The 22,927-nt window shown below is 44.4% G+C and overlaps 1 protein-coding gene across 2 annotated transcripts in view; it reads right to left on the reverse strand.

The window, feature by feature from the left end:
- The window catches only part of fstl4 (follistatin-like 4), a 119,927-nt gene that overhangs the window by 60,418 nt on the left and 36,582 nt on the right, over positions 1-22,927 (reverse strand). For both annotated transcript variants that reach the window (XM_048237726.1, XM_048237725.1), the window contains exon 4: positions 9,320-9,562. In XM_048237726.1, the coding sequence (XP_048093683.1) occupies positions 9,320-9,562 (243 nt within the window). The remainder of the gene's footprint in view (positions 1-9,319; positions 9,563-22,927) is intronic.

The following is a 22,927-nucleotide window of genomic DNA, read 5'->3' on the forward strand; positions in this document are numbered from 1 at the left end:
AAGGCTGTGTGGCAGACCCCCAGGGGCGTGTGTGCATGTGTGTGTGTGTGTATGTGTGTGTGTGTGTGTGTGTGTGTGTGTATGTGTGTGTGTGTATGTGTGTGTGTGTGTGTGTGTGCGTGTGTCTGTGTGTATGTGTGTGTGTGTGTGTGTGTGTGTGCATGTTGTCTACGCAGCAGCTCTGGGGGATATGCGCGTGCCACATCTCTCCAGCTGCAAGCCAGGACGCCAGGACTCTCTAATGAGACCAAAGGCCACGCCGCCACCAGACATTACCGCCGATTTTTCTCATGGCTCCCGCGGGGCACGAAAAGAGGGACAGGGAGAGGCATTAGACAGAGACTGAGGGAGGAGGTGCCTCTTGGCCCCGTAGGTAACGGTCAGATAATCCCTCACACCATCCCTCATCTGCATCCCTCATCCACACCATCCCTCATCCGAGTGCCCAGGACTCGCACCGGACAAAGAAGGGGAAGAGAGAGAAGAATGGACCAAGGGCTAAGAACGCAACCAGAAGGGACAGCACTCCAGGGCACAGGTAAAAAAATGCAGCTGGACCCTCACATCAGATGCACTCTGTGTTTTATGTCTTTTACATATGGACTTTTCATTTTATTTTGTTTATTTACTATTAAGTTGTTTAAAACTATTTTTAATTTCTCCTTTTCTGCTTTTATTTACTATCATTTACTATTCCATGCTTTTGTTTATGTAAAGCACATTGAATTGCCTCTGTGTAAGTTTCCACTATGTAAATAAACTTGCCTTGACTTCTTCTCTTAACAGACACCACTGAGTCACTCATTAAGCCTGGTGCAGCCAGGAGGAGCCATAAGAGCCTGTACCCAAGACCTGGGCCAGACCTATGCCTGGTCTGGGCCTGATCTGAGCCGGAGGCGGCCCAGAGGTGGGCTGCTACCAGGGGGCCCTTTATATTTCATCCAACCTCACCTCCGCCTCCAAGGTTCAGACACATCACTGAGCAAACTCTGGGCGAGAAAGTCATCAGCCAAAGTCGTCCGAGGGATCAGGCAGGGTCAGCGAGAAATCTCTCTTTTAATCTTCAGAGCCACATATGTACTCACGGCCCACTGGGACTGGGACACACACACACACACACACACACACACTTTCATCACAGAAAAAGAAATCCTGTAAAAATAGCTTTTTACTGCAAAGAGAATTCTCCATGACAGTGATGATCAGCTTTCATAAATTTGACTTGCACATAGCAATTATGCTCGTGCTCTTTGTAAATTTGCTTGTCTTGTGTTAACGCCTACTGGGAGAGTAATGACTGATGAGAGTGAAGGGACTCATCCACAACCACCCACATAAAACAGACATGATGTTTATAAGAAAATGGCACCATTGAGGGCTGGTGGGGACTGAGCCCTCAATCCTTCTATAGACATTTACCAGGAATCTACCCAGTCAGTAGATAATAGGTACAGGTGAGGAGGCTAAGGGTGACTTCAGGGTCACAGCAATGGGTACCTGAGCATTATGACAGCTCAATCACGCCACTGCTGGAGTGCACACACACACACACACACACACACACACACACACATAGACAGCACGCCCCTGGACACACGTCCAAACCGTCGGAGTGGAAAGATTCCCTCTGACAGCCCACATTTCTCGGTCAGACGGAAGACTTTGCTCCTTGCCACAAGGTCAGGGGGAGGACAGACAGTCAGAGAGACAGAGAGAGAAAGAGAGACAGGAGGACAGACAGATACTCCAGGGAGGTGGGGCATGGAACACACACGTGTGGGCCCTCGCGTCTCCCGTCTGCGCAAGACATTTTTACGAGTGTCATCAAACATCAGTCAGCGTTGGTAGCGGTGCGGCCGCAAGTTCAGCTCCTCCGCCAGGACAATACACTGTCAGAAGCTCGAACTCACTTTCTTTATCATGTCATCACCGTCACAGCCCAGTGTTCTCAAGACTGCGTAGTATTGCGACACACACACACACACACACACACACACACACACACACACACACACACGATATACAATCTAAATAAATAACACACACCTCCTGAACGGCTCTTGGTTACTTGAACCACAAGGCTGTGCATGAAATTGAATCCCTGGGCGTAGTTTGAAAAGATAGTGGTTTTGGTTATGGTTTTTAATCCTGCACAAGATATGCATGGCTACATATGTCTCAGGAGATGCCAGGCAAAATACAGATAAATTGCCTGTGTTTTTTTGTGCATGATTCAAGGCCAGAGAGTATTTCCATACAATACCACACTAAATTGTATAGCCAGGCCAAAGACAGAAAAAAGGCTTCTCCTCTAACAAAGACGAGTGATAGCCTTTGGCCTTCCTTAGTTCCTGCTATCTTCCAGAATCCTATCTGCCTCAATGTAAGCTGTACCCAGGGGGCAACTAAGATATATCTGCCTCAATGTAAGATGTACCCAGGGGGCAACTAAGAAGCTCACCTCACCTCTGTTGCTGGATAAATAGTGTTCTGTCTTTTAACACACACTCATACATACTCTATCTCTCTCACACACACACAGACACACACACACACACACATACACACACACACACACACACACACACGCACACACACACAGAAATAGAGACACTGTGTGTGCGTGCGTGTCTGTATGTGTGTGTATCTACATGAGTGTGTGCGTGCCTGTATGTGTGTATGTGTACATGTGTGTGTGTGTGTGTGTGTGTGTGTGTGTGTGTGTGTGTGTGTGTGTGTGTGTGTAACAATTTGTTCTGGTCAACTCTTTTTCCAGAAGATACAGCATGGGGGTCCCATCAACTTTAAGCCATTTTACACAGGCCAGGACATTTAGCAGCAAGCCTCTAGCATCACTCTGTTCACCTCCAGAAAGAGATGGAGAGAGACAGGACAGAAAGAGAGAGAGACCTAGATAACGAGTGAGAAAAGACTGAGTGAGTGAAAGAGAGTGAGAGAGAGAGAGGGAGGGAGAGAGGGAGAGACAGGACAAAAAAGAGAGAGTCAGTGAACAAGTAAGAAAAGACTGAGTGACTGAGAGAGTGTATGAGAAAGAGAGAGAGAGAGAGAGAGAGAGAGAGAGAGAGAGAGAGAGAGAAAGTGAGGAGCCAACAATGACTCTTGGCGAATGCTGGCACACAGTGACTTCATTACCGGATTGCAGTTGAGAACGCAACTGAGTCCTGGATGTTAATGACTTTTCTCCTCTATTCATAATTGAATTGAAGCTCTGACAGGAATGTAATATGTTTAAATGGCAAAGTTTCCCAAGTTGCACCCAGCTGCTGCACTGGCCATATGTTTTTACACAACCATTAAAGTGATGAAGAGAATGAATTCAATGGGCCAAATGAATTCATTCGTCACCTGAAAACCCTCCCCTTGGTCGCGACCACTGCCAAGAGCTCTCAAAAGTTTGACTACATGAGCCGCAATAAAACGGCAGAGATGCATAGCAATGGGTTCTAAACTTCTCAAAGAGACTCCATTAGGCTCACATAGAAAAAGAAAAAGAACACACACACAGTGTTGTTGTGACTGATATGCTTGATTGCTTTGTATACAAGATAAACTTGCCTGGCCTTGTACAAATACAGGGCATGTATAGTGAATGAGGCTGAATGGTTTTCTTCTCAGCCCCTGCTGATTTGAACAAATACTGTTTATATACGGCGTATACTGCAGGCCATTGTGATGACAAGGGGAGGAGTGCTGCTTGTTACTAAGTGCTAGAAGCTCTGGGGACATTATGAGATATACTGTAAAAATAAGCTCCGCTTGTGGTACTGATCTTTACAGAAGCTGTCTCACTTTTCTACATTAGAGAGCCAGAGGTTGTGTTATGGCTTTAAAGGATGCCTCTGGTGAAAAGCAGACACAAAAAAGAACCTTGTGTCTCTTAGCCCCCGTCTGGAGAAACAGAGAAAACAGAGAGGAATAACAACATTATGACAGGCATGTCAAAGTCTGTTAGCCGTGAATAGGCATCTCCTTTCGGAGGAGATTATTTGGTTTTGCTGCAGATTGTGGGCGTGTTTGCCTGTGACGGGGAGCGGATGAGCCCATTTGTGCACGGGCCTTCAGGGGTCCTTTGGCAGGCGGGGAGATGGCAGAGGGGTTGGCATAGAACAAACGCTGCGAAGAAGACAAGGAAACAAGGGACAGTTGGATTGTCATGCCTCTGAGGGATCTCTCTCTCTCTCTCTCTCTGTGTGTGTGTGTGTGTGTGTGTGTCCATGTGTGTGCGTGTGAGAGAGAGAGGACACCAGCTCTGACGCTCTTTAACAAAAAGGATTGCGGAAAAAGTTAGCCTTGTTTGTGTCTGCTGAGCACTGAGGCGTGGGGAGTGACAGCTATTTGATCTGAATAAGAAGCTCAGGAACATTCCCCACCACAGAGCTCTGGATGAAAGGCCTCCACCATAAATCACTTGAAAACCCCAGCCACATTTGGTATTACAATGCACTTGTTCCACTTTAAATGCAGCAATAAGTACACTTTAATATATAGAGAGCAACAACAAATAGTGGCACATTGATGTTTTTTAATGAATTAACTAGAACTGAATTAAGTTATAACTTATGTATTATATTTGTAATGTCAATAAGTGCTTAATAGTATAATTGCAATGCAACAAGGGTACTACTTTTAAAAAGAGTTAGTGAACTCCTTGCACCATATGGTGGCCAACAGAAGTTTTGTGCTTTTCCTGCAAGAGAGTGATGTTGATGAGGCAGGGGACTGGGACCGGGACCAGGGGACGTCTCTAACTGGGACAGAACGTCCGACTCCAACCAGCAAATACTCCGTTATAATGAATCTGTAGGGACAAATCAAGCTAATGAGGTGACCACGTGACTGCTGGGAGCAGAAGGCTGTGTGGTGCCTACTGCGGATGGGCTAAGAGCGATGGGAGTCATTTGGAGGCTCGTTAATAACGAAAACAATAACAAATAAAGTGCTGTCGAGAGAGTCGCGGTCGTGTCACACCTGGCCCCTGCACTTCACAATCAGACCCGCGTGATGAATTGAGAAGCACCAGTCTTTTATCAAACCAGGGCAAATTTATGGACTCAATTTTAGCGGGTCCTTGTAAAGCAGTGTCTCAAAAGGCATGGACAGGAAGATTTACAAACACCTTAACAATTATGCGTCTCGCTATGTATCACTTATTTATGTCTCTTATTATTATGAAGAGATTAAGTCGTGATCAGAATCAGAATCAGTTTTATTGGCCATGTATACTTACGTACACAAGGAATTTGACTTTGGTAGGTGCTCTCTATACACTCAACAAATAGACATGTAGTAGTAACAAATAGACATGTAGTAGTAACAAATAGTCATGTAGTAGTAACAAATAGTCATATAGTAGTAACGTTTAATTCAGTAGACACATACTGTACAATAGAGACAACAATATACATATTTAGATTTATATCATTTAGATTCACATCAGTTAGAATTAGTCTGTCTTTCCTCAAAGGAAGACAATGGTGAACGTAATGGCGAACATAATAGTTTCAACAGGAGTCTAATGGTAAATACTGAACATGGACATACACTTCCCGTGGCATGGCAGACAGTTCATGTTTAGCTCATGAAGAGCAAGTCATTATAAAGCTGTTTTGCAGCTCGATCTAAGTACTTTGGACACCTCAGTGTGCCGGGTGGGGGGTGTTGATGATATGCGTCGGGAGCAGGGGCGTAGGCCGTGACAAGGCAAGGGCTCGATCCTGGGAAGCGCCAACGTCTAATGAAATAACCAGGCTCCGGCGTCGTCAGAGGCAAACGAGAGGATAAGAGCAATCAAACGCCATAAGCCAGCGCACACCCAAGGGAAGAGGGTTGGGGGGGGGGGTGTCTGCAGAATGTCAGTGGACGTCTCCGTCGGGGCCCGGAGACTGATCATTATCCCATGTGTCATGGCGAGAGGGCCGCTTCTGTGTCTGGGGCTTGGGGGGGATCTAAACTCGTCGTGACCTCAGCGCGATTAATTTGCGCGTCGGTGTCAGAGTGGACTCTGGCAGCAGCAGTAGTAGCAACGCTGGGTGGGTGGAAAAGTCGGAGCACCAGGGTTCAAACCCCGGAGGGGCCGGATGAAGCGGTCAGCACCGCCGCCGCTTCACAGACGAACCCCCTGCTGCGCTGCCCGGCCGAGCAAAAACAGCCGGGCGCTTTGTTGTGCGCTGCCCGCCACTTTAGCTCTCGCTGAGATGAAAGCTATTCAAACAGCCGACGAGGGAGTTGCCTGGGCTTTTTTTTCGCATTGTTTTGGGCGAGTGCAGTTTTAATCAAAGCGAGGTCACGGAAGAGGGCGACCTGAAGTGCCATAACTCTTTAATTATCAGCGAAAGACAGAGAGGCTTTTTTTTTTGCAACAGTTCGAAAACTGAAAAAAAAAGCTGTTGTTGCTGCTAGAGTTTATAATGGAGTGGATATTTAATTACGTGACACTGTGTGGGAGTCAAAGAGCTATCTGTTCTCATCTAAATGAATCTACAGAGATCTGTCTGCTTGTAATAATCCCTTTGAAAATTAAGTTTGTGAAAATGTCCGCCATAAACAGTCGAGCCCCTGTGAATAGTGCATTTAAAGATCTGTGTGTGTGTGTTTGACTGAATGAGTGTGGGTTTGTGTGTATCTATGTATGTGTGGTTTTGCATCTTCACTGTGGAAAAGAAAAACTTTGTTACATCAGTGAAGTCACAGTAGGTTCAACTTCTTGTCTTCATGAATCACACAAAGACCATGTGCCTCAACTGTGATCTGCACATGGATTTGGCTGTCCAAACCCAAATTTATCTATGGCCTGTCAGAGTCACTAAGGGCTGCTCGACCATCACTGTGAAACTCACAGGCCTTCACAGAGCTGCCTGTCAGAGGTTACGAGCCAAAAGCCAAAGGCTTACATCAATACTATTGAATGCTGTGGAGACTGCAGTCTCCCTCTATTGGCATCAAAAAAGGTGTGTTGAAAGAGTGTCTCTGTGTTTAAGGTGGGTGAGAGAACAGGGCTACAGTATGTTGTGGAGGTAGACAGGTTAGGGGATGGAGAGGAGAGGGGAAATCAATAGCCCCAAGCCTAGCTTCTTCCCCACTCCCATCTGTCCCCTCCGATGTGCACCCTGCCCCATCTATATCTATTAAAGGTGAGGCTGGCACGCCAGTCCGAGAGGCCCACGGGTGATGCCAGAATAAACTATCACTTTTAAAATGTAATGCCAGGCTAGCACCAAAATTGCTGCTTGAGAGGGAACAGGCCCCCGAGATCAATGACACAAATGAAACACTTGATTAAAAACTTGATTCCATCGCAGGGAGCTTGACATGTGTAGCATTCAAGTGATGTCAGATTCAAGTAACAACTGAGAAACATTGCAAATGTGCCTGGAAAGGGAGAAAGTTATGTTCGAAAAGTTTTGAGTTGGTACATTTTCATTATTGATGACCATTAAATGTTAGTTCCATTGTGATAGCCCAGTCAGCAATTAGACAATAGCTTCTACTTAAAGTCACAGAGAAGTGCTGGTGCAATCAGAAACAGTGTGTCTCAAAGTGTATTATTCTAATAACCTCCTTCTGCTGCCTGCACCATTGTCATTGCCACACTAAGACACTCTAGCAGTTTAAAATTCCTTACAGTACTAGCTCTCAAGCACACAAGTATTTCCCGAAATGCTAAATGAATCTGAAAGTCTGTCATTTACAATTTACTCCCAGAGAATCTGTAGTCTGATTTATAGCTGTGTGTTTGCAGACAGGAAAGGGGGGAAAAAATGCTCTGACGCAGCATATCTTTCAAATCTCTTTACAAACAACCTTGCATGCTTTTGCCCATTCCTCCATGCTTTTCCCGTATGCATTCATCTCCTGCTCTGGCTGCACATCCCCCCCTCTACACACACACACACACCCCTTGGCCACCTCTCTATCCCAAGATGAGACACCGTGGGGAGAAATCGGACCTGACATTTGTGTGCTGCTGCTTATTTGAATGCCTGCGTGGAGTCGACCTGCTGGTGGAGCAGCGATAGTGTGTAATGTGGCGACTGAACACCTGTCTAATTTGGATTAAGCATGCATGGCATCGTCAGCTGGGGATCTTTTTCTCTCTAATTTGAAATGACTGAGAGGTTTTTTTCCTCCCCCAAGGCATGTATTTTTTTTTCTGTTTCCTGTGTGAGTGCATGGCATGCCACCCCACTAGTAAACCCACTTTCACTTTGGTGCGACACAACGGTAAATGTCAGGGGGTTGGCGAATGCCTGCGATGTCGGTAGGGTGGTTTTATCAGGACAAGGTGCAAATGACCTTGAGTGATGTCCAGACTTGGCGCCGCTCTGCTACACATTCAGCATGACTAATTCACTCGTGTGCAGAATGACTTTCCAGTGGCCAGTCCAGTATACGGTCAACAAAATATGACATAGAGCTACTTGTAAAAGATGACATTTAAAATATCATCAGGGGTGGGGGGGGTGATAGTGGTTTTAATGTCCTTTGTGATTTATGGGGGTTTAAGGGGGTTAGAAAATGGAAGAGTGAGGGCCGGCCGTCTATGGGTGAGAATGTACTGGATGGAATCTACACCCCATTCCAGAATATTCCGCTGATATGAATCCAGGGATCATGCTGAGAGACAGTAGCGTATAATTACAGCCTGTTTATACCAGCGCTAAATAACTGCTTTGCTCTCATAATAATTCAAATGACCACAGAAAATGCAGTAAAACAGAAAACAAATCACTGTTTATGGCCAATTTTAATAAGGTGAATATTTTTATTCAAACTCGCCATTAATCGCAACTCTATGGATCATGTCCACCATTCTGGGAACAAACCCTGTTATTTTATGAGGGGTTTTTAACTGCCTCCCGCTTCAAGCAGTTTGCTGAAGTATGTTAATCCACATGCTAACCTGAGGTCATGCTGCTTATCGTGCTTCATGTTTTCATCATGGGATTTTATGGCGTTTCGCTCTAATTAGAATCAGTAAGTTACACACGCCACTTAAAGTACAGGTGGTGCACTGCATTCAATTGAACCCATTAACATAGACAAACAACTCCTTAGATCATTGTAATTAGCAAGTAAATGGACAACTAAGTCATTCCTAAGTAATGGACTAAATCCAAAACCGCTCAATAGCAACCTCCCACAATCATCAAACTACAAACGACTTATTATTATACTGCTAAGTGAACCAGCAAAGAATTAATTTTTCATTTTTCATTTACGAGACATTTCAATGGTTAAGACCAACCAAAAAAAGAACTACCAGCAAAAGCCTGAGTATTGAGGTCACAGCAAATCTTACCTTTGAAGAAGCAGTCCTTGCTGTGCACCACGTATACTCTTTTCTTCTGGAGGCAAGACGTACGGTACACTTCACAGTGGTTCTCGTAGAACCGGCCGTCGGAGCCACACACGGGCACAAAGGTGGGGTGGCATTTCTCCTGGCACACACACTCAGCCTGACCCGTCTGCATTGCCACCACACATTGGCGTCCCCTGCCACAGAACTTCTTTCGGCAGGGTCCCCCATCCACTTCATGGGTCACTGGAAAAGAGAGTTAGTGATATGTTAGGCCCACACTCTACATGTTATGGTTATGGCTTTTGGATGACACACTTAGTTTCTGTTTTGCAACAATACCCTCAAACATAATTGTTTAGACATGTAATTAATTGTAGAAAAAGATTGTTGTTATATGATCTGGTGAGATCTTTTCTTGGAGCACCCACTGTTATCTTAGTATATTTAAGAGCGAGTAAAAAGGATGTACCCCCCCCAAAAAAATGGTAATCTTGAGAATGTCTATTGTATTGTCTATTGTACTGTCTATGGTAATTGTCTGGTACAACAAGACTTTGTTGGCGATTCACAGTCTATAGATAACATCAAACATGACAACACCTGATCTCACACCTTGCTTCCTTTCCCATGCAGGTCAGAACAAGACTGCCCCCCTCTCCACCACCACCACCACCACTAACACTTTGCTCCTGATACCCCCTGCTTGGCCACCACCTCTGCGTCTCTGCATGCAGAACCTCCCGCTCCCCCTGCTGATTTAATCTATTTGCACTTAAAGCAGCAGCACAAAAGCTGCTGAGGCTTGCAGCCACTCCACCTTGGATTGATCTTGCCAGACCCTGGAGCCTGGAGGCGACCACGCCTGCTGGGATCTGAGTGTGGATTTATGGGGCCTGAGGAGCGGGAAGCGCAGAGCTGTGCTGCACTGTGTGTGGGGGGGGGGGGCCAATGAGGGCAAAGCTCAACCCTTGCCACCCAACTGGCTGCTCTCCCTCCCTTTGCGAAACTGAAAAAAGTAAACGTCAAAAGCAGAGGTGCGTTCAAATAGGGGAACGTTTGTGAACGTTTTCAAACAGTTTTCTGTTTGCCTTGAGTTTTCCACAAACAGTATGAGGCAGTAGTATGGAATGTTTACACAAAATTGTTCAAATGTCTCTGTTCAGACAAACATGTTTGCTACGAATGTTTGCCTTTCTTCAAGGAATTTGAACGCACCTTTGCTGTCATTAAGCCGATGCACTTCAATGAAGAAATGAGACCCCCACCAGCTGTTGCACTGAAGATGATAACGATTTGCCTTATACTTTGCTTTATACTCTCTTTCTGTCAAATCATAACACAGGGTGGATTTCGCTGCTGTGCAGGTGTGCACTGCAAACAAGGCATCTGACCCGACTACACAGGATTAGCTCAGAATCTTTTAAGATTCAAGAAGGGAAACAGGTTTAACACACACACAGTACACACACACACACACACACACACACACACACACACATATATATTTATACCCACAAACAATGTCTGCTTATCCAGTTTACTAATTGTTCTCTGAAAAATCATTTGCCAGAATGCAAATACTACAGCTCCCCCGTGACCTTGTTGTCAATGTCAAGGTCAAAGACGATTACTGGATCGTTTTTATTCTCAGAGCACTGCTGATTAAATGCTTAGCTGAGTCCGGCAAGCCCTGTAGATTTTTTTCTTCCATTTCAATCTTCCCCCTCTTTCTCATCTTTTTTCTCTCTTTTCCCCCTGCGCCCCTCCTCATTTCTCTCCACACATATTGAAACGCAGAGCAGAGTACAAAAAAAAGAAGTCTGCTGCTCAAATGGGCATGGATCGGTAATTGCCCAGAAGACACTCTGACAGCAGCGAAAGCCCCTTTTCTTCCCTCCCACAGGCCATGTCCATACCAGCGGCTCCAATTGTTGATTGCCCAGCAAGTGAAGGAATCCTTCAATAATCCTTTGTCTAAACAGCTCTACAATGGCCGACACACATTTACCAAAACAAAAAGGAGCTTTTGACCATTCACAACATGACCAGCTGAGGAGCCGACATTGCTTCCCTCCCAGCTACTTGCCTTTTGTCAGGCTGTCTATTGTAATTGTCTGGTACAACAAGACTTTGTTGGCGATTCACAGTCTTTGATAAATTGGCCAAAACATAATGAAGACCGTTTAGATGCTCTAATATGTCTCTGGGGTGTACAAAAAGCCCCTCAAAACAGCACTTTTATTCCACATTCATGGTTTTGATCATTAGGTGATGTCACTAATTTAGTCTCTTTTTTTTTGCATAGTCACAGTTAAGAAATGAGCATGTGTTTGTTGTTTCTGAGTTTTCATAGTATATCGACTTGGTAATAAACATCTCACTCCTGTAGACATATTTATCTGTAAGATGCACACATCCAAAATAAATGTGATGAGGTGTGATGAGGTGTCTCCTTCCTCACCTATCATTTCCTGCGGCTCCATCCTTGTAATGTTCTTTCCACTTGATTTCTACTGCTAGTACATAGCCTGCTCACATTCAATACAAATGGGTAATTTTTTTCATATCTAATTGAACCGTATGTCAGTTAAGTCGGCATGATGTTCAAGGACATGTTTGGCACTAACAGCTATTTTGTGTATCCAGGGCAACACTTTCAGACTGATGGAATCTGTTTAACATTTAGAAGCAAATTCACATATACCTTCCAGGTTGACAGGCACCATAGATGAGAGAGAGAGATTATCCTCAAGACAACAGGACACTGCTTGACAACTTTAATTAATCACACACACAGACACACACATAAAAAATATGTACGACTGCTTCCCCTCATTAGTGACTCCCTGTTGTTCACCACACACAAAAAAAAGGCATGTGAAAAGTAAACCCTCAACCCACCACGCTCTTCCACACTGCTATCAAGCTGATGTCAGGCTCTGACATTTGCGGACGTAGCGAGGACGTTTTGGTCACCTATTAAATGCTGTCTCAAAAGCACCATGAAGGAATGAGCGAGAGGCAGTGCTCTTATGTCCACTAATCTCGCAGGTTATTCTATTTGCTTTGAAACAAATGAACGTAATTACATTCAAAGACATCACGTCAAGCACTCAGGTTCTCTCCGCTCCCAGTGACAAAGGCTGGCAAATTGTATCTGTCGGGCACACTGCTTTTGAATATCAATTGAGAGCAGTGTGTGGTCTAAAAGGAGCCACTTTTCCCAAAAGTCCACTTCTTCACAAATCTTGAGGAACGATGAGGATAAAAAACCTATACAAAAATGTCCCATTATGTGTGCTTCTTTCAGGTATTTTAGCAGGTTCTGTTCTACCTGATTTCTTCCCTATTTAATTACAGCCACTAACAGGATACTATGCTACTATGGTTACTACGGTACAATGGAGACTAGGTTGCTATGGTCTTTGCCCGTAGTATGCCAACATGATTTTGTGTTCTGCTCATAACCTTCTGTGGTAGAACATGCAGTTTGTACTGACAAAACAAAAAGAATATATCGGACTAAGTTGCCTGGATAAACATGTGGTTCTTGAAATACTACACAGCACACCAAGGTTGCACGACCCATTTATTTTACAAAATATTAGAAGGTTGAGATTTTTCCAACAGTGTAAATATTTGTTCTTTATGTAGAGATCTGAGCCACTATTGAATGCTGAATACTAAGAATAATTCTGAATATTCATCAAGAAAGTGGATTCATTTCTACTGTAGGACGTACTGACAACTGAATGCAAGCAGCTGCTTTCAGGCTCAATTAGTCATTGATTTGACGGATAAGCACAGCAAATTTGAGTTTGCCAGAGATACACCCCGGCTACACTATAGGTCCGCAACTGAAGCTCTCTGTTCGCGTAGCGTGAGCTAGTTTTAGAAGACTGGTCTATTTTGCTAACGCAGGTACAAATAATGTCCTTTACTTTCTTTGGTTGTAGGATAGTCCGCGATTCACATTAGTTTTGGCTATCACCGCAAGTGCATAGGCTACTAAACGCTAGGCCTGCCCAAGTTCTAGGCTATTCCGTCGCCACATTTATAATATTGCTATAATACCTTCGTTAGTAACAGTCGATACTTTTGCCTGCATCAAATCGCACGTTCGCATTTAGTGCGCATCTACCATAGGCTTAACATGAGTTCTAAGCGTCTTTGTATGCTCATATCTGACTTCACTAGACTATGAATGCATTTATTTATGTTGTAAGACATGTAAAATAAACGAATGACACCGGCACTATGCACAAATTAATTTAAACTTACACCGCACTTCCCTAATAACTTCTGACTAGTTCTCTCGCGTCACTGACAGTATAGCTAGAATGCATCAAGAAGACCCAGGGAAAACACTGTTCAGTCCACCAAGTCATGATAAGCAATTGGCGCGCTGCGCAGCACCAGTTGTGATATTTATCCTACTGAGTGTAATCGTAGGTAATGTCATGTATGAAAACTAGTATTGTTAGGCAAAGTGTCAAGTTCAGGGCAGCTGATGTGTGGCGATGACATCATCAATACGCAAGTATGCGGTTTCGCGGTTCAAACGAACTCGCAAGGGCTACGGTTTCAGATTTTTCCACCCTGGGACCAGGTTTCAAAAAAGTGCGGTTTCGGACAGTGCGTTTACAGGATGCGTTTGGACGATCGGCCAAGACGATGCAAAACCTGTGCGTTTAACCCAAAAAGCGTCTCCGTGTGGACGGGGCCTAAGTTACGTGCCCGGTGAAGCCTCCCTGTTACACTGTGGAAATTGTTCACAGAATGCTATAATGACTTTACATACTGTACATTAACAATATTTTGCCCAGTCTAAAAATAAAACAAAATCCTATTAAAAAAGGAATCACAATACTATGAAGTTGTCATGATGTAATTGGCCTCAATGCACAAGCATAATGCATTGTAAAGGTCTCAAATGGCTCAATCAAACTTTAACCCACAAAATCATTTAATTTCATTTTAAATTAGATGAGAGAATAGGGGAGCTAGTTTGCCTAAGCACATGCACATACAGCATGATTCATTTCTGCTAGTTTCAAATGATGCTGTAGGCCTCCACTAAATGGTCCAGACAAAGCCCCACATATTCATCTTCTCAACACTCTATGCACATACAAATGAGGCCAAACCAGAGCATGGCAGCATGACAATGATCAGAAGCAGATACGGTTTCATCTATTACAGAGAAATAGTGGTGCTGTTGTGGTAGATGGTAGAGTGCGGTTCAGGCCGCAAATTTCTGTCCGAACCCGGCCTGCGTCCGACAGAGTAGCGTCCGAACCCGACCCGAACCCAACAGGCATTTTCATTTTTATGTCCGAACCCGACCCGAGCCCGACGCAGATGATGCCAGTTATTCCCATGCTAGTGATTAAACGTTCACGTTTGTGCATGTTTTGTCCTGTTTTAGTTCATTAAACGGAACAAACAACAAATAGAATTGTCTACAGAATCAGACGAGCGTGCACACACGCAGGTCACACACAGCGCACATTAACACAAGAGGCCGAAGCAAGCTTATCCTATTGAAATAGAATTCTAGTCTTACCATTGACGAAAAGTCTTGAAATTAAATGCAACAGTATTTGAAACTACAGTGCCTCTGTCACTGATCCAAATGCAGCATCGACGTTAATTGGGGCAACTCGAGGAAATCCTCATCCAGTTGAACGAGACGACCTTATAGCCTACTGGTAGTCTATGTCTTTACCACAGTATGCAACGCAAATAATCTTAAAATCTCCTGATAGGCTAACAACTTTTTTTAACGTCACCCATGCCGCCTAAAAATGCACATTGTGCTACAGCTACATAAACAAATCTTGCACATAGGAAGAAAGCTGTTAGGTCTTTTTTACATTTTACTTTATTCTCAAAAAACAAATGTTTGCATCATGTAAAGCAGACCTGTTGGTTACCCAACATAATAAGCTATTTTAAATGTAAAGCTTCCAATGCATATCGCCCCCATGTGTCCGAACCCGAACCGAACCCAACTATAATTTCTACATATTTTTCCGAACCCGACCCGACCCGTCGGGTCCCGTGGGGCTCGGGTCGGGTAGCCACACTCTAGTGGCAGCAATTCTATATTATGGTCATTCATAGAACTTTATGTAGCAGCCCAAGCCAATATCCTGTTGTTTTTGTTTCCATCATTTGTTTTGTTACTCTTGTGGTAATACAACAAGTTTACAGTCATTTCATAAAGTATGAAACTTAACCTTGTTGAACCATTTGGACCTAAATGTGTGTGTAAACTATTGCACAGATGCACAGAGCACAGCCACATGCAGCACACAAACGCCCTCCACTCTTGAACATGCCATTCAGTAAACATGGCTGACTGGATAAACACCGTCCCACAGGGAAAACAAAAGACATCTCGAGCACATTGACCTACACAAGTACCATCTCAATACTTTGAGCGAGTTAGTAAAGGTGAATGATTTCCCGCTCCCATAAGATTTATAAAGGTTGGTAATGGCGAAAGGTAATCAAGTGAAACTATGAGCTAACGGCCTCCTCTGTTTATGACCCTTCCCCATGCTGCGCGAGACGGATATAATGGTACTAATTTATTAGTCAGGAATAAAAAGTCATTCACACGGCATGGGTGGTGATCACTGGTCAAAATAAAATGAGCCCCAACAGTAATTGATTTAAGCACTAAGCAGACACTAAAACGTGAAACAAAAAATATCTGAGAGAGAGAGAAAGAGAGAATAGAGCAACAGAGTGTTGCTAAAAGCAGACCACGAGTGGAGGCTTTGTGAGGATGACAGCTTTAAGTAGGAGTGCTCGAGCTCCACTCAGTTTTGGAGATAAAACGATATCTAAACTGAATGGGGAGAAGGGTCGGCCTTGGCAGAGAAAGAGAGAAAGAATAGGGGAGATGAAAGAATGTTGTCAGTGTGTGTGTGAGAGAAGTGTCAGTGTGTGTGTGTGTGTGGGGGGGTGCAAGGGACAGAGGCACGAAGGGAGAGTGAAATAGGTAGAAAAAGGAGAGAGAAAGTGGGGAGAAGTGGGCTTCCCTCTTTACACAAACACACACACACACACACACACACACACACACACACACACACACACAAACAAACACCCACAGACACACACACTTGCACAGACACACACACACACACACACACACACACACACACACACACACACTTGCACAGACACGTACGCACACCCAACGCGACTCGGCTGTCTGGCTGCTCTGCCTGATAGCGTTTTATTGATCCACAGATCCCCATCCATCTGCCAGCTCTCAGAGCTCAGTGCTCCCCCTGAACGGCGTGGTGGAGGTGGGGTGGGGTAGTGTGGTGGGGATCTGTGGAGGACCTCTCCTGGCCTCCCCCAAAACGGCCGCCTGGCCCTGCCCTGCCCTGCCCGCCTCAGGCCCCGTGCTCCCGCACCCAGCCTGGGGGCATGGCTCGGCTGCACTGGAGTGCACGTGTCGGTGGAAAAAAATGCTCCTTCTCCTCCTCCTCCTCTCTCCAGAGTCTCTTTCTCTCTCCAGCATCCCAGCGCAATCCCTCCTCTCTGTTACACACTCCCTTTTCCTCTCGCATGCACAGAGCCTACCGAGTCTGCCCCCCCAACACACACACACTCAACAACGGCCCCAACCACCCTACCCACCTACCCCTGCCGCTCAGCGGGCCTGATTTGATATGCATCATCCTGAGCCTCTTTGGGCTCGCCAGCATCAGCATCCCTCATGCAAATAGACCCCACAGCACAATATCTTAACCATAAAGCCCCACTACTGCTGCTGCTGCTGCAAATGCGGCCGCCACTGACGCTGCTGCTACGGAGAGGGAAGCGGAGAGAGAGAGAGAGAGGGAGAAGTTTCCTGTAATGTGAAAATGAGCAGATGTTGTGTATAAAGGCCTGTAATGGGGTGAGCTGGGATTGCACTATACTGAGGATGAATGTTCAGTTGGCTGCGATTCAGCTGAGTTTCTGGAGTGTGCTCTCTCGCTTCCCTCTGCCGCTGTTAGTGAAGGCTACGGAGAAGTCAAATAGTGACTCAAAGGCACGCGGTAGGGAGCGAAAAACAGCACAGCGAGGTATTCTACCCTGTAATACCCACTCTGCGGAGGACTATTTGGCATGTGGAGCCGGGGCTGGCGAGGAAGATGGTTTTATAAAATTACTCGTAAAACTGTGTAAAGGGCAACCCTGTAAACATTGACAAATATTAATGAATTGTTTAGGCATTTAGGACATTTAGGCTATTTATGGGGAAGGTTTGTGGAGCAAAATGCAAACTAAAGGATTCTTTTTCTATATTTGTGTGTATGTGTATGTGTGTGTGTGTGTGTGTGTGTGTGTGTGTGTGTGTGTGTGTGTGTGCATTATTTGTCTTTAGCGTATCGATCTCCCCCTTCAAACCCACTGAGTTCCTAGCTGTGCACCCAGACGGCCCTGCTGACAAAGCTCCTGCTCAGCCCTGACTTTAGGGCCCCACCACCTCTCCTGCCGCCCACATACCCCCCTCCCCTTCTCCCTCTGGTGCCATGGCCCCGGCCTCTCATCCCACCCTCCAGGGGAGCAGGCCCTCTGCACCCCTCCCAGAGACCCGGGCATTAGCTAATGGACTGGCGGAGTCACCCAGGGCAGCAGCATCTCCATCAGGCACACAGGGAGGCTGTGGGGGGCCCTCCGTGTGTGCCAGCCGGCCCGGGAGAGCGTGATCGATACGGTGTAATTACAAAGAGATTCTAATTCCAGTTATGCTTCTTGTCAATGCCATCATGTAAAAGTCAAGTATTCCATTCGCTGGCAGAGGTGAGGCCTTTTCATATTCTCAAGAACATCATATCTTCACCATATCTATAGATGACCACAGATAGTAGGTTACATTTACAGAGAGAGAAGAGGAAGACACAGACAGACAGACATGGAAAGCAAGACAGAGTGAGAGAGAGAGAGAGAGAAAGAGAGAGAGATAGATAGAGAGAGATTGCAGTGTACATGTATGCAATATGAAAAAAGGGGCAACGTGTCAACAAAATTACACATTTGCCTGATTAGGTGTGAGGGATGACGAGTGATTAAAATGCATGAGTTTGGAGGGTGAAAAGGGAGCGCCTTTAGAAAACTGGGTCGAGTTAGGAGAGTGTTTTGCCAGTGTAAGTCTGGTTTAATTTCCCTACTCATTATTAAGTAGTTATTAGATAATACGTAGATTCAGGCCCGTATTTATTTTTCAACACCACTTTCTGTTGTAAAAAAGTAAGGGACCCTGGTGTCGGTAGCTTTACAAGTAACAAGCAAGGAGTGTTTTAAATGTGTGTGTGGAGGATGCAACTAAGGCGGAGATTCACACTTACACGCCATCTGTTATGGGCATCGCATAACAAAAAAGATTTCTTTAAAAAAGAGTTAATTAAAAATGTGTTGTTATCTATGGATACGGTAGCACTCTCTCTCAGACTCTCTCTCTCAAACTGACCTTCCATGGAACAGTAGGAGACACTTTACATTTCCCTTGTATGTCTTGTCATTTCTTCAGACCAGAGTAGGAAGAGTTTGTGAAAGTAAGTGTTTGGTATCTGAGAGAAACTCAGAAGGATGGAAAATATTAGCCTCTACAACCTTCAGTAAAATACAGAGATACGTTCTAAATATAATTAAACGTGGCAAAAGCAAGGTTATTTCATTTTAATCTGTTTCCATCTGTAAAAAAACAAAACAAATGAAGGTATATTTAACTAAAGTTCAGGAAGAATGAGAAATTCTTTATAAAGGTATCCATATATTGTTTGTGAGCTACAGAGTACTGCTGACTTTCACAAGAGCATCGGAGACACGAGCAACGGCTATCTACCTCAGGGAGCTTAAGAGGAGGGATGTGTGTGTGTGTGTGTGTGTGTGTGCGGGGGGGAGTCTGTTCAGAGTCAGGGCGATTTGGAAAATGGATTTCAAAAAAAGGTGACTCTGGACATAGTTGCCCTGGCCCAATTAAACACTAGAGCTGGTCACCCACCACAGAACAGGGAAGGACAAGGGCAGACACACACACCACCTTTTTTTTCACTTTTGCTTGTCTTTTTTATTTTTGTCTCTAATGTCACTGTGGCCTGGCTGGCACTGAAGTGAAGTTTTTTTTTTTGCTGAGAGATATGTATGGTGTTTCTGATCTGGGTTTAAATTGGAGACATTTTCTGTCAACACGTTTTCTGTCAGAATGTACAAAAATATTCAGAGGGTTACTCAGTTAGTCCCTTGCTCAAATGTTTGCTGAGGACACCACACACGAACCCTTTGCAAAGAGAAGGCAAACCTTAGAGAGGGTGAATAAAACATTGTCTTGTCTATTTTAAACGGCCGGTCTGATGTTTAAATGATGATTTGTCTGAAGCTTCCCAGCAGCAACATGGCAATCACAAGAAAGCCTGGCAGTATTCATATGACGAGATAACACAAAGGAGCACAAGAAGAAATAAAAGAATTAAAACAATCATTAAAAAATAAAACTCCAAATTCGCAAACAAGTCAGATGAGATCCTATATCATTATTTCCCATCAGGCCCTGGTCCATCCATGTCCGAGCTGAGATTGCATTGACGGTTGCCTGTCAGTGTGAGCGAGTGAGGGATTTGGGGAGCAGACGATTCTAGTACACTCCTTATGTTTTTGTGCATGAGTGTTTCTGTGTACACAGAAGGCACTGTGGAGGGAATCATTTGTCTGTTGTCTGACCAACAAGAGGCACCTGCAGTTACACCAGTCTGATGCACTGGAAGCCTTGTTTCTTGTTCTCAATCAATAATATGCAATATATACAAGTTTCCATATGATAAAGACCCGGTTCGGTAGTGTAGGCTTTGTGTAGGTTTTGTGCATGTGTGCATAATGTAAAAGTTCTGATAATGCCGTGAGTATACATGTCTTTAGTTTTTGTTTGAGAGAGCTGCTATTCTCAGACAGGAGCATGAGGGTTGAACCTGAACAGCGTGTGCTGCAAATCTAAAATGGAGGTTCACCAAGAGGCCGAAACAGAGTAGACTCACTCTCAATCAGATCACTATACATAAAGGATATTGTCATTAATAAATCATCAGAGATCACCATGAGATGACGAAAAAAGAAGCCAAATGCCTTTGCCACAACTCATACATGAGAAGAAACCTGCCATGAAAAATGGTTTACTTCAGAACATCTTTTCTATTAGGAATTGACCGTATTTTTTTTTCATACAATGCCCTTTTAAGCAATAAACTGAATATAAGCACAATTCTCAACTATTTTGCAGTTGAGTTAAATATTGAACGTGTTGGGCATTTGCTATGCATGTGTGAGTATACAGCGGATTGCTTCTAAGGCTATTGAGGCTTTAGTATTGTATCAAGCAATGTGAGAAAGGCATTGTAAAGCAACACACCGTGTAATGGTTTGGAGGTTCTCAGTGAGAAGTAATGACAACACTAACTCATCAGCTGAAATCAGATTAATCTAATTACATATCTCAGATTCATCTAATTACATATCTCCAATTGCAAAAGAAAAACTGTACAATTCTGCTCATGTCAGGTTATCTGTTTAAAGCAATAGCTCCCTGCTAAAGAGAAGACACCTCAAGCGGAACTAAAAAAAAAAAACAGAAACCAATCACTAGAGGAAGTCAATGTATCTCGCAATACACTACTTTAATCACAAACAGCAGTGGATCAAAATAATCTCAGGAAGATAATAGAAGTAGTCATTATGAAACCAGTGATCAGGATAGCTTTCTTTCATGCAAGCAGGTGTTTTACGTCCTGCGTCCTACAACCTCATACACTTTGTTCTTCACTGTCCTGGCCTCCATACCTATTTCACTGGATGAAAAACAACCAAATGAATAAATAAAGGTGTATTAAAAACCACAGTAATTTTCTTCGTACTACTTAAATGATGCAGCTCCAGGCAAATTATCCACAGCTGCCCGAAACAAACATCTCCTTTTAGCTGTGGCACACAGTTGCTTATTAATTGTTTACGTGGCACACTTTTAAAGGCTGCTTGAGAAGAGAGACTAATTCTGTTAAAAAAATTAACTGATTAGTTGGGCTCCACGGTGGGAGACCTGTCATCTAATTGCAAAGCTTTGCCGAGTTGATGTCTTACCTGGGAGCTAGTAACGAATTAAATCGGACTCCCTTTTACTTTGTGAAGGAGAACTGAACAGCAGTGTACAATTAAAGAAAAGGAATAATAAGAAATGAATGTTTTTGACAATGCGTCACCTTGAGGACAATTCCATTGCTATGAAGAAATCTTAAAAGGAGTATTATTGTCTTAAAATGACGGTAATTGACTCACAGACACACAGAGGAAAGGAAGAAAAACGGCTAAATTACTCTCATGGCAAGATTTAAGGCTGGATACCAGCTGAAAAAAGAATGGTCTTTTTGCAGTGCAGCAAACACATCATCAGCTTCCTTCACGAGCAATTTTCGAAAGAGTACCTAGGGAGAGCAAAAACTCCTGTATGAACGCATAGGCTATTTTCTCTACTTCACACACTCTCACACAAAGATGCACATATATGCATGCACACACACACACACACACACACACACACACAGTCACACACACAGTCACACACACTCACTCACTCACAAATGCATTACTTGCTTGAAAGTTGTTTAGCAACAGCTGAGTCTATTCTGTGCGAGCGATGATATTATGAGTGTGCATGCAGCGCAAGGCTCCCGAGGCCTCCACAGGGGAACACTAAAAGCAAATTCTGACCCTGTTGATCATTAATAATGCAGAGGAAATCAGGGTTAAAATAAGTGCATCGTCGAGCGACACATAATTTATACGCCGGGTAGGGGAGACAGCGGTCTCTGGCATCATAAAGTTTGAATAGGGTGCGGGCGTGAGTCTTGCCCCGGCTTCCCAGGGCTGTCCACACACGTTACCACATTAGCTCCATTACCAGCCCACGGAGTGACTCATCCTCCACTGGCCCATGCCAGCCTGGCTGGGTGAAAATGGAGTGCAGTGCAGCCACCAGAGAAAGGAAAGGAGGGAGAGCAGAGAGTAGTCCTGTCATCGCAGACCCATAATCCTCCCTCATAGCCCTGGGCCAGGGCCAGCTCAGCTGCCAGGCTGCGAGGCTCCAGGAGAGAGGCTGGGGACGAACAAACAACCAGCACTGGCCGAGGGCAACTGACCACTGACAGACACTGACAAGGACTACCGATGGTGCAGAAGGTACCAGTAGCCAGAATAACCATAACTGAGTAACAAAAAAAATCGACCACCACCACCAACAGTGACTGACAGAGACACATCTCACCACTGCTTGCTAACAAAGACTGGCTTAGTGTCAGAGTTGCAATAGACAAGACAATACAGTAGACGCAGAGTGCAGATCTGACTGGTGTGCTTTGGGTGCAGAAGTTATCTCTATTCATATTCAGATATAAAACTGTGTTACATGAAATCTAAACGAGAAATGACATGCCAATCCATTTCATCTCATGTATAGTAGCATCTAACTCCATCCTTACTCCACTAATAAATACCTTTATAAGAAAAATCACTTCATATATAGTCCCTTACATATGACCTCCATAACTTTAACAA

This window comes from Alosa alosa, chromosome 2 (genome assembly GCF_017589495.1).
Source record: "Alosa alosa isolate M-15738 ecotype Scorff River chromosome 2, AALO_Geno_1.1, whole genome shotgun sequence".
Taxonomy (NCBI): domain Eukaryota; kingdom Metazoa; phylum Chordata; class Actinopteri; order Clupeiformes; family Clupeidae; genus Alosa; species Alosa alosa.